Below are 12,673 nucleotides of genomic sequence, written 5' to 3'. Positions count from 1 at the left end.
TTGTGGTCAACACCTAATTCTTCATGAAGGATGAGGGAGAGATGAACCATCTTACCCTGACTTCTGGTCTTTCTTAGCTCCTTTCCATCTATCCAGTACCAGAATCTGGACTGGAGCATTCCAAGAAAGAGGCTAAGAGTTTTTAAAAAATGACATATATTCAATCAGACCAGCTACATAGTTAGCAGGGCTCAATACATAGTGGAATGTGGGGCCTCTTGTTCATATATTAAGAATTGCAAGATGACCAGTAGAGCATCCAGTAAATGCAACACCCTGTGCATCTTTATGGATTGCACCCCCATGCAGTCATTCCTGTATTTGATCACAGCCTGAGTCACATAGAAAAATCCAGGCCTACCCACTGACTGAAATTTTGTCCTTACCTGTTCACATATGCACTTTGTTTCCATGTGAGGGACTGCCTGCGCTTCAGCTCACTTCCATTGCCAGGTGAGGGTTCTTTCCAGTCATATCGTGGTCCGGAGCTCAGCTTCCATTACCTTCTTGCCCACCCTCCCTGTAGCTCCTGGCTCAGGTGTTGGCCGGACTTGAGGAGCCACTGTCCTCCTTTTAGAAAGTGGAATGACATCAGAGTCACACTAGTCAACATGGGGACAACACAAGGACTCCGATATTTATGCTTGTAGTGCATTTAATTTTTGTTGTTGTTAATCATAGTCTCACTTTCAGTGCTTTGGGGCAAACTGAGAAATTCCCACCCCTTTAATTTTCACTTCCAATAATAACAGGAATATAAATTGTATGATATACAGTTATACCTAAAAATGCTAGATATCTCTTAATGCAAAAAAGCAGCCATTTCTTGTAAAAATCAATGGTGTGCTATACTTTTTGTGTTGGACCAACACAATATATGTAGATGCAAGTGTCATTTTAAAATGCTAAAAACAGCTACAAAAACTATAACTTTTTGTGGTTTTCCTTTTAACTATGACATTTAGGAAGTTAGCATTTGGGGCCAAGTTAATTCCAGTAAAAGAAGATAGTGAATGACTTTTGGAAAATGAAGCCACCTCAAAAGTCAAATACAGTTGATATTTTTTCCTTGGTATTAACACACATTAATATTATACAATCTATTGAGGTTTCCTATTTGAAATTATTACCATTGATAATAGAAAGAGGGGCATTTTAAAATATGATTAGTAAATGTACATTTTACAGAAGTTATACAGTACCAACCATAGCTCGTATCAGCTCATATTTAAAATATTGTTCCTAACTTTTTAATTGCAACACTTGCCTCAGACTGTTTGGGACTTTATTTTATGTTAAGACTGAGCATCCTTATGGTTTTTGTTTTGTTTTATTTATTTTTTACTCTATTTTCGAGGAAATGGGAGTCATTATCAAGGAACATATTGCTTTCCGTACAAAGCAGAAGTTCACATACAATTTTGTATTAGTTTCAAGGGTGCAACATAGTTATAATTTCTTGACTCAGAACACTACATTTCAGTAGATGCTACTGTTTAGGGGGGATCAGAGCTGTGGCCTCACACATCTGGGGTTGACAGCCACCACTGATCCAAATACTTTTCCCTTCTTTATCCCAGTCCCGTGTTCTGAAATGAAATCTCCCAAGGAGGAACCAGTGAGCTCATCAGCCCGGAGACTCCTGGGACTTCCCCTGCTGCTCTCAGGCTGCCCTTTCTCTGACCTGTAGAGCACTCCTGATCTTTTCGTATCTGGCGATCTGCCTCTCTGATGCTTTGCCTCTCCTTATGGTTGTCATTTACTTGCCTTTCAGGCATTTTCTTCAAAGCTTTACCATCTTTCCAAATTCTTACTTTATGACTCCCTGTGGATAACTCATCCTGGGAACATCTTTGATTTCTTACCTGTGCCTGTAAGCCTCGTGTTGTCCCCACTTACTTACCTTTTTAATCAAGTCCTTATTCCCAACACTTGAGCCATCATTTTCCTAAATGCTTGACTGTTCCTTTGGTTCTTCTTGCCAGAGTCCCAGATGTAACCACTGAACTGTATTTCTGGCCTGAAAGTATAGCCATGCATCTGGGCATCTCAACTCAATGCTGTAAGAGAAAAACATCAACACAGAGATTGGTTGGTGCCTCCATAAACTGATGGTCTCTAAGTTTGAATGATCCCCAGTCACTCCTTTTTGCTTGTTTTCCTTGTCAGTTCTCTTGCCCTCTGGCCTCTTCGCCTGTTACAAATAATCTCTGTGCTATTTATGCCTCTAAGCCAACCACTGTTCTTCCTCACTCTTAGCAGAGGGTCTTGCTTCTGACAGCACAGAGAATATGTCAGTCCTAAGAGAACACCACCATTAAAGCTCATGTCTGCTTTACATTCATCCTTTCTTTTTCCTATTTCAGTGGCCGAGCTATGCTTTTGCCTTTCTCAGGCTACCTTCCTCTACTAGTACTATGGACCCTATAGGATTCATAGCTAATATTTATTAACTGCTGATTTCTCAAGTTGTACTCATTGGATCTTCTACCCTATAGGGACTAGTGTCATTTTGAGTTTATTTTCAAATAAGGAAACTGAGGCCAAGAGAAGTTGAGAACTTGTTCCACAGTCACAGAGGAGTCAGCATTTGATCTGGGTTATGCTAATTTCAGAGCACTTGCTCTTAGCCATTGGTCCATCATTTCTCTCCTACACATCAGGGTCCCCTGAGTATCTACAGCCTCTCCCCAATTTTTTATTCCCTCTTTCTTTTGGCTTTTACATATGAGGATTTATTAATAAACATACACATTTCTTTCAGTAACTAAAATGAGCATCCACCCTCCTAAAACTACTACCTCCTCTTTGTAACTAAAGTTACTAGGAAAGCTCTCTACTGCATCTACATACTCAGTCTCTACTTTCCAGCCATTTACTCCTCAGCCTATTGCAGTCTGGCCCCAACCCACAAAGGTTACTCCTAGGTCACTGATGGTCTCCATGTTGTTAAACTCAGTGAGTTCTCCCTGAGCTCTATCTTTATTGACATCCCTGAAGCATTTCACACCACCAATCCCTTATTTCTTGAAACACCCCTTCCCTCTGCTTCCCTATGCATATCCTTTCTTGGTCTTCTCTCTCTTTCTTTAACTGCTTACTCCTGCCTTGTTGGAAGGCCTGTCCTGCTCTGCCAGTAGCTGCAGTATCTGTGCACTAAGCTCCTTTATTTTCATTCTATACATATGTCCTGGACACCATAATTTACTCTTGTGATTTCAGTTTCTATCTAGATGCTGGTGCATCACAAGTTCATTTCCATTCTTGATAAAGGGCCTGACAGATCTTTGTATCCCTTGTCTTTTGCACACTCAATTTGGATGACCTTCTGGAATCATTAAATACAACATGTGTAAAGTTGAGGTTACCTTCTTAAGACAGGATAGAGAAGAGATTAAAATTATGAGCTCTAACAGCCAGCAGGTGGGTACCATATCTGAGACTCTATCAAGCTGGCTAACACTCTTTGCCTTGCCCTGGAGATCCCCTGAGCTTCTGTCCCACTCAACTTACTGGTCCATCCAAGCTGTTAAGCGTGACTTTTCCATATGAATGGCTGGTCTTGACTCATGCTTCACAACTTCCTAAATCTTCTCAAAGAAAGAACAACTGGCTTCAGTGAGCCCCCAACCACCATACCTCTTGCTAAGTGGTCCTAGGCATGGGACTAGCAGCAGCCAGACTGGATTCACAGCTCGGCTTTTCTTATGAATTCCCAAGACCAGCACAAGTAGCAGCCATCTCAGATTGCTTTATAGCTCATGCAGGGTGGCCCTGGGCAAAACATAGGTGGGGGCTGACCTTGGCCTGCACCACCCAGGAAATGCCACAGCCTGTGTACCCCACTCACAACTACAGATCACACTAGAGCACCACCACCCTGCCCCTGCACAGGTGATCCTTCATGGAGGGCTGAGGTTGGTGGTTAGTGGTCACAGGCAGTCCTTATAGCTGACTGACCTAGGTAAATCCCTCCCATTGATCTGCCAACAGCAACGAAGGTTCAACTACAAGGGGAGAGTATACTTGGCACACACAAAAGAGACTCCTTGAGTACCCAGCTTGGGTTTTAGGGTAGCTGTGCCACTGGAACCTATAGGACATCTACTACATTAGGCCAAGCTACCAAGACAGGGAGTCATAGCAGCTCTATGCAATACATAGAAACAAACACAAAGAAGCTGCCAAAATAAGGAGACAAAGAAATATGACCCAAATGAAAGAACAGATCAAAATTCTAGGAAAAGAGCTAAATGAAATGGAGATAAGCAGTATCAGATGTAGTGTTCAACACACTGTTTATAAGGATTATTCAAGCAACTTAGTGAGGACCTCAACAGCATAAAAAAGATCCAGGCAGAAATGAAGGATTGAAATACAGAACTAATTGAAATAAAGAACTATTTACAGGGAAACAATGGTAGAGTGGATGAAGCCAAGAATCAAATCAAGGATTTGGGACATAAGGAAACAAAAACCAGTCAGCACAACAAGAAGAAAAAAATAATCCAAAAAAATGAGGATAGTGTAATCAACCACTGGGACAACTTTAAGTATTCATATCATAGGGGTTCCAGAAAGAAAAGAAAAAGAGCAAGAAATAGGAAATCTATTGAGAAAAAGTAATGAAAGAAAACTTTCCTAATTTGGTGAAGGACATAGATGAGTAAATCCAGGAAGCAGAGAGTCCCAAACAAGATGAATTAAAAGAGGCCCAAAGCAAGACACATCATAATGAAAATACCAAAGTTTAAAGATAAAAAAAATCTTAAAAGCAGTAAGAGAAAAGCAGTTAGTTAACTACAGGGGAGTTCCGATAAGACTGTCACCTGATTTCTTACAAGGAACTTTGCAGGCTAGAAGGGATTATCAAGAAATATCCAGATATGAAAAGCAGAGACCTACAGCTAAGGTTGCTCTACCCTGTGAAGATATATCATTTAGAATCTAAGGGCAGATAAAGAGCTTCCCAGACAAGGAAAAACTAATGGAGTTCATCATCACCAAACCATTATTATATGAAATGTTAAAGGGACTTTAACATTAGTTAAATGTTAAAGGGACTTATTTAAGAAAAAGAAGAAGATCAAAACTATGAACAATAAAATGGCAATAAATGCATGTCTATCAACAATTAAATCTAAAAAACAAACTAAGCAAACAAGAAGAACAGAGACAGAATCATGGATATGGAGAGTATTTTGATGTTTGTAGATGGGAGAGAGGTGTGGGGGAATGGGTGAATAGGTGAGGGGTTTAAGAAGTACAAATAGGTAGGTAGAGTATAGCCATAGAGATATAAAGTCAGTATAGGAAATGGTGTAGCCAAAGAACTTATATGCCTGACCCATAGACATGAACAATGGTGGGGGGATTGCCTGAGGGAGTGGGGGTTGCTGGGTGGAGAAGGGCAAAGGGGGAAAATCTGGGCAACTGTAATAGCATAATCAATAAAATGCAATTAATTATGGACTCTAGAATCAATATTGGTTCTGCCATTAACTAGCAATATGGCCATTTCTAATAGGTAATATGGGAAATATATCACACAGGGCCATTGTGAGAGTCAAAGGCAAAGTATTCAGAACGTGGTAATAACCGAATCTTCAGTGGATGTTAACTAGTCCCACCTTCACCACCGTGAGTGCTAGCACTACTATAGCTACCACTGCTACTTCTCCCCCTTCCCCAGCTGGCTCCGTCCAGTGTTCCTCCTTATCTCAGTGGGTCGTAACAAGGAGAGGAAGTTGTTATGGACCTAATATGTGCAGATGCCCTACAGATATTTTGCATGTGTTATCTCATTTGAGCCTGGCTACAGTCCCTTTGAGGTAAGGCTTGTTGTTTTCTTCAATTTCTACAGAAAGTAAGCATCTAAGGTTAAATAATTCATTACACAGTCTCACAACCACTAGAATTTGTAAGATGCCACACTTGCTTACCTCTTTGCTCAGCTTTTCTGTGTAGCCTTCCCACCTTGTATGTAACTTTGCTAGAGAACTGAGGGTCAGCTTCCTTTCTCATCACAAACCACCCCCCAAATGCAACCAATTATCAAGTTCTGTCAACCCATGCTCCTAAAAAAACAGAGAATATCTTCTTTTTCTTAGTTATCCTAGTTCCTGCCTCCATTCTCCCTTATTTATATGTCCACAGCAACCTCCTAATTTGTGTTTTGGTTACTCATATTGTCCCCCTCCCACCTGTTCTCTACAGAACACAGGGTCTATGTATTTTTAAACAACTCTATTCCAAGATACTTTTCTATCATCATCTTAGGGTCATGTTCAAAGTTCTAAATGTAACTTTAAGGCCCTTCACTCTCTGGCGTCTGGTATCCTACTGAGATTTGTCTCTTGCCACTTCCCCCATTAGCAAGCCAAGATTTGGTAATTTTGAGCTTCTCTTGAGTTTCTGTGACATGCACAAGGAAGAATGGTGCAGCTTAGATACAGGTTTTCTCACGTAGCTTGATTTCATTCTACATACTTACCAATTCTGAGGTTAGTAGCCTTCTCTGTGCAACAGTGTCCCTCCTCAGGCCTGGCTCATGACACACTTGTGTTTATTTGACTGTCACAGACTGGGAGCCCTCTGAGTACCTCCTTACAGACTGCTATATTCTCTGTGCCTAGCTCATTGCCTGATATTGTGCTCATTTAAGAAAGTAGATGCTCAGAGTGTCATTTTAGAGAATTGAAGATATTAAAACTCACATTTTATGACCTGAGACCATGCAACTCATTAGCAACAATTATATTTGTTGGCAGTACAGACTTTAGTATCAAATTTGGATTCAAGTTCTCCCTTTGCCACTTACATGCTCTGAACCTCAGCTTCCTGTTCTATAAAACAGGGGTAAGAAACCTGTCAACTTGCTGGGGTTGGGGGAACAAAGTGAGGGCATTGCATGCTGACTGCCCACCCCAGTGCCTCCACATTGTAACCATTCCCCAGGTAATAGGTTTTCATTTGAACTTGGGTCTTCCAACTTCTGGAGTAGCATTTGGCTTATGACCATGCACTTGTGACATTGTCAGAGCAGTGTCTATTAATAGTCACATTGAGCTATTATTCACAAAAAATAAAACTAGAGAATAAAGATAATTCCATTAGTGAAATTCTCTGAGTTTGAAAGTGTTTTATCCAGGGATTCTTTTTGACTGTAAAATATCTATAGAAAGATTAAACTACCAAAGTGTAAAAAATAATCTACTAGGAAAAATTCCCAAGGTTTGTTCATTGTCATATAAAAGAGAATGATTATATATTGACTGTAATGGAGCCCTGTATCTACTTAGTGTAATTACTTATGTTCTGGGCTCAGGAACTGGCAAAAACCTTGTATGTTTGTGTGTGTGTGTATTACTGACTTCTCATGGATGGCAGTGCCTATAATCTACAGATTACTTTCACTTGATAGAAGGACAAATATAACCCTAAATGACAAGTTTCAATAGAAGGATTTAATACTTTTATTATATATCACAAATTTGAGCATTGCTTATAAAAGTGAGTTAGTTGGGGATATTTGGGAAGCAGGCTACCATGGGTTCAAATCCTGGCTCCATCACATTTTATCTTACGACCTCGAACAAGTTCATTCATACATCCAAGCTTTGGTTCCTAATCTGTGAACTGGAGATACTCTTTGCTACCTTTAAGGATTTGCAAGGAGGATAAAGTAAGCTAACCTGTGAATCACTAAGCACAAGACTCATTTCTGCTTACAAAGTCCATTAGCTATCTTACTCTCAGTATTATACCACATTAAATTGGTGACACATCTATTTGAAATATTTGTAAGCTCATTGTAAAGGTAACTGTGTTCGATTTGGACTTGCCCATTATCCAAGAAAATAATTCATGGTGAATTTTTCTATAGTTCAGCTTTTTAGATGTATCTGCCATCTACCACAACAGGAAAATGTGTGAATTATAGTTTATGCTATTTATTAGAAATAGTGAAATGTTGCAGTAATTAAATCTAGTGTTTGAGGAAAAATCAGCTTTCATTATCAATATTTTAATGAGTTATTTTTTCAAAATTGCCAGTGGCTCAACCCCATTTATTTTTCTACCATTGTGGTAAATCTGCTTCTGATCTATGTCGCCTCATGCAACTACTAGTTAAGGAGGATTTTGACAAACGTCCTGCTGCATAACTGTCTGCAAAGTAGAAAACATGAATTTGACTATTTGCAGTTATTACTCACACTCAGCTATTTTTAGTGCTATAACTGTTAGGGAAGTATGCATAACAGCTAACTCTTTGGAGTGTTAGAGTGTTTGTTTCAAGAAATTATTGGGAAATGTGATATTTATAAAAAGATGTATCAAGTTTGCTTGGCTCTTGGCTTTTGTACCTTGTTGCTTTTCTCCTAATATTTTCCTCAGTTAATTATTTTCTTAATTGATGTCTGTACTTTCTCTCTCTACCTCCCTGGCAGTCTTTTCCCTATAAAAGGACCCATCTGTCTAAGGTAGAGATTCTTCATTTTTATACACTCATTGGTCACTAAACTGCATGGAGTAGACATGCTTTTCATTTAGAAGTCTCCTTTCACTATGCTTTTTCAGTGCAGTGGTGTTTTGTTTGTTTTCCTTTAAGTCAAATGTTTTTATTTAGTCTGAATTCATGCACCCATAAAAGAATGTCTAATTTCTAATCATAGTCATAGAGCAGAGTATTCATTTTAAACTTGCTAATTCATAGTAATGGAAAATCATATTCAAATAACTGATGCTCCTTTCCTCTCTCCTATACAAAGATTAAGAGAGAGGAAAGCTTTGTAGAGAAGTGACTCATTTTTATTTGATTTTATTTAGACTTGAATTTGAGCGGCAACAGCGTGAAGAACTTGAAAAATTAGAAAGCAAAAGGTAAGCTACATGAATTACTGAGTTTTAACAGTACTATAGTTGTGGATTCTTATGTTAATGTCTTAAACTGATTTCGTCGGTGTCTGTTTCAGTACCTCCCTCTGATTCTATGTCTGTTATGGACATGTCTAATGGCTGTAGGCCATTTTTCTTTAGCTGGTTAGTTTTACTTCTTGTTTGAATTTTCCAAATAGTTCATCTTCAAGTACTGGTGAGAAAGAAGGAAGTGAGTTAGTAGGCAAATTTAAGACACTTTTTAGATTTAATATACCAAGTATGTACTTGTTTGTTAAACTTAACTCAAAAAAATTTATCTTCCTTAAAAATATCAGCTGAGTTTTTCAAAAAGCTGAAAGAACAACAATTTCCCTTCCTTATGCCTCCCCTCTTTTCAACATCTTTTCTTATGCTGGTTGGCCATTTGTATTACCCTCTATAATCCACTTCTTAGTATTCTGCACTTCATTTTTGTGTGTGTGCATGTGTGTGTATATGTATGTCTGATTTTTTTTATTGATTTGGAGAGTTTTTATGTGTTCTAAATACAATTATTTGATAAAAAAAATTATTTTCCCTGCCCTGGCTGGTGTAGCTCAGTGGATTGAGCACTGGCCTGCGAACCAGAGGATCGTGGTTCGATTCCTAGTCAGGGCACATGCCTGGGTTGCAGGCCAGTTCCCAGTAGGGGACACATGAGAAGCAACCATACATTGATATTTCTCTCCTTCTCTCCTTCCCTTCCCCTCTAAAGATAAATAAATAAAATCTTAAAAAAGTTATTTTCCCTTTTTCTGTTTTATTTAAAAGTCCAAGAAATGGACTAAGATAAGTGGAGTAGAAACTAAAGCCATAGAAAATATGCAAAGTGAATATTCATCTTCTAGAATCTGGACTTTAGGTATTACAAAGGAGTTAGTTTCCAGTACCAGGTAAGATAGAACCTTGGTGGGTCAGGAGAGGGAGGCCATGTGTCAGTGCTCCTACATGCTCTGTGTTCTTGCTTTGGAGGCCATCCCAACCTCAAAACATGGAGTTAGCACCCAGTGGAGATCATTTGCTCTTCTAGACAAAAACATAACGTGCAACCCCTGGGATCACGCATTTAAGTATTCTAATGAAGACTGTTATTTTCAATTTTATGTATTAATAAGCTAATATTTTGGGCCATTTGATGATTACCACTTTTCCCAAACTGGTGATTAAATGTTAAATAGCATGTAGTTATCTGAGCAGGAACAATGTTGATTATCTTGACTTTGATATTTGACCCCAAATGATATGAAGACAGCATAAGCTTTTTTATGTAATGTCATCTCATAACAGAATTTCTGTTGCATTTTAGCCATGAGGCTGAACAAAATTATTCACATTTAAATTTAAATTGGGCATGTTTTTTTTCTCTTTGAGCTCATGGGGCTTTTAAAATTATATCATTCATAACATATTATGCTTATAGACTCTGCAAAAGAAATGATATCAGAGGCTGCTTCAAGAGATTGGGCAAATAATATGAAATGATATGTTGAACAGTTATAGAGTGAAAAAATTAAGCAGCCTGCTACTGGAAAGGCAAACAGTTCTCCGTCATTTTTATTGTAGTGAAGGATTTGGCTTTGTATTGTATATTCATTTTCAGAGCCTTTCAGGGGAAAGAGAAACATTTGAACACTGTGATCAAATAATGACTAGTCAAAATTTTGCATTTCAGGAAACTCATAGAAGAAATGGAGGAAAAGCAAAAATCAGATAAGGCAGAACTGGAGCGGATGCAGCAGGAGGTGGAGAGTCAGCGCAAGGAGACAGAGATCGTCCAGCTCCAGATCCGCAAGCAGGAAGAGAGCCTCCAACGCCGCAGCTTCCACATTGAGAGCAGGCTGAAGGATCTGCTTGCAGAGAAGGAGAAATTTGAAGAGGAAAGGCTGAGGGAGCAGCAGGAAATTCAACTGCAGAAGAGGAAACAAGAAGAAGAGAGCTTTCTCCGGGTCAAAGAAGAACTGCAGCGGCTCCAGGAACTCAACAGCAACGAGAAGGCTGAGAAGATCCAGATATTTCAAGAACTGGACCGGCTCAAAAGGGAAAAGGATGAGCAATATGCCAAGCTTGAATTGGAGAAAAAGCGGCTGGAGGAGCAAGAAAAGGAGCAGGTCATGCTGGTGGCCCATCTCGAAGAGCAGCTCCGGGAGAAGCAAGAGATGATCCGGCTCCTCAGGCGCGGGGAGGTGCAGCGGGTGGAAGAGGAGCGGAGAGACCTGGAAGGCATCCGGGAGTCCCTTCTGCGGGCGAAGGAAGCCCGTGCTGAAGGCGACGATGATGGCGAGGAGTTAGAAAGGGCTCAGCTACATTTCTTAGAGTTTAAGAGGAGGCAGCTGGTCAAGCTAGCCAACCTGGAGAAGGACTTGGTGCAGCAGAAGGACCTCCTAAGGAAAGAAGTTGAAGAAGAACAGGAAATCCTAGCGCGCTTAAAATCTGAGAGTGAAGAAGAATTTAGGTTCTTGGAAAAAAATGATGAGAGTGTCATGTATGTCACACAGGTCACTCAAGACTTAGAGAAATTAAAGCCAGCAGAGTACAGGCTACAATATAAAGAACGCCAGCTCCAGTACCTCCTGCAGAATCATTTGCCAACTCTGTTAGAAGAAAAGCGGAGAGCATTTGAAATCCTTGACAGAGGCCCTCTTGGCCTAGACAACACTCTTTACCAAGTAGAAAAAGAAATGGAAGAAAAAGAAGAACAGCTTGCACAGTACCAAGCCAATGCAAGCCAGCTGCAGAAACTCCAAGCCACCTTCGAATTCACTGCCAACATTGCACGGCAGGAAGAAAAAGTGAGAAAAAAGGAAAAGGAGATACTAGAATCCCAAGAGAAGCAGCAGAGGGAGGCTCTGGAGCTGGCTGTGGCCCGGCTGGAGAGGAGGCATTCAGCCCTACAGAGGCGCTCCACCCTGGGCCTGGAGATGGAAGAACAGAGGCAAAAGCTGGCCACTCTGAACAGCAGCAGCAGTGAGCAGTCAGGGCTGCAGGCCAGCCTGGAAGCTGAGCAGGAGGCCCTGGAGAAGGACCAGGAGAGGTGAGGCAAGGGAAAGTAGAGGAGGGAAGAGGGAGTGGGGAAGGGAATGGAAGGGAATGGAAGAGAGGAGACAGGCTATGCCAGGTACACTGCACATTTCCTGCCTCTCATAGCAAGTATCTCACTCTTTTTTAAAAGTGATGCATTGAGCTTTTATATTCTCTGATTATTCTTTTATATGCTTATTTGCCTAAGAAAAATATCCCTAAACATCCTTTACTTCCTCCTTACAACCCTTGTTTTAGAATCATTGGCCTAAAGTTGGAAGGACTACACAAACCAAAACAAAGCCCTTGTCCATTACCTCACTGACCTATGGAATGTGTATGCTTTAATAGTTGATAAATATGAGAGACTGAGAACTTACAGCCTTGAGTCCTTCCTTCTCCTTTGTTCTAGCCTGTCTCCTCTCTTCCATTCCCTTCCATTTCCTTCCCCACTCCCTCTTCCCTCTTCTCCACCCCTTGTTCTCTTCTCCCTTCCTTCCTTCCTTCTTTGTTTTCTTCCTTCTTTCTACTCAGCTCCTTCTTCTCTTTCCGTCTCCCCTTCCTCATCATTGGCTTTCCATCCTCTCCCTGACTAGCCCAAGTTATAGTAAGTGCCTTCACACTCCTTCACAGATACTGATTTCCACACCTGAGGTGGAAGGGAACATACTTCTCCCACCCTGATGATTCATGGTTCGTATTTGAGGGGAAGCCCCAGGATTCTGTATTTAAAAAC

At 40.3% G+C, this 12,673-nt stretch overlaps 1 protein-coding gene across 5 annotated transcripts in view; it reads left to right on the top strand.

The window, feature by feature from the left end:
• The window catches only part of KIF16B (kinesin family member 16B), a 325,810-nt gene that overhangs the window by 218,388 nt on the left and 94,749 nt on the right, over positions 1-12,673 (top strand). For 3 of the 5 annotated variants that reach the window (XM_037043081.1, XM_037043079.1, XM_037043077.1), the window contains exons 18-20: positions 8,451-8,483; positions 8,830-8,883; positions 10,592-11,950. In XM_037043081.1, coding sequence (XP_036898976.1) covers positions 8,451-8,483; positions 8,830-8,883; positions 10,592-11,950 — 1,446 coding nt within the window. The remainder of the gene's footprint in view (positions 1-8,450; positions 8,484-8,829; positions 8,884-10,591; positions 11,951-12,673) is intronic. The other 2 variants (XM_037043080.1, XM_037043078.1) reach the window with 1 other exon arrangement.

Source organism: Sturnira hondurensis, unplaced genomic scaffold (genome assembly GCF_014824575.4).
Source record: "Sturnira hondurensis isolate 20B ecotype Veracruz unplaced genomic scaffold, ASM1482457v3 Scaffold0003874, whole genome shotgun sequence".
Taxonomy (NCBI): domain Eukaryota; kingdom Metazoa; phylum Chordata; class Mammalia; order Chiroptera; family Phyllostomidae; genus Sturnira; species Sturnira hondurensis.
This window is presented reverse-complemented; position numbering and strand designations above follow the sequence as displayed.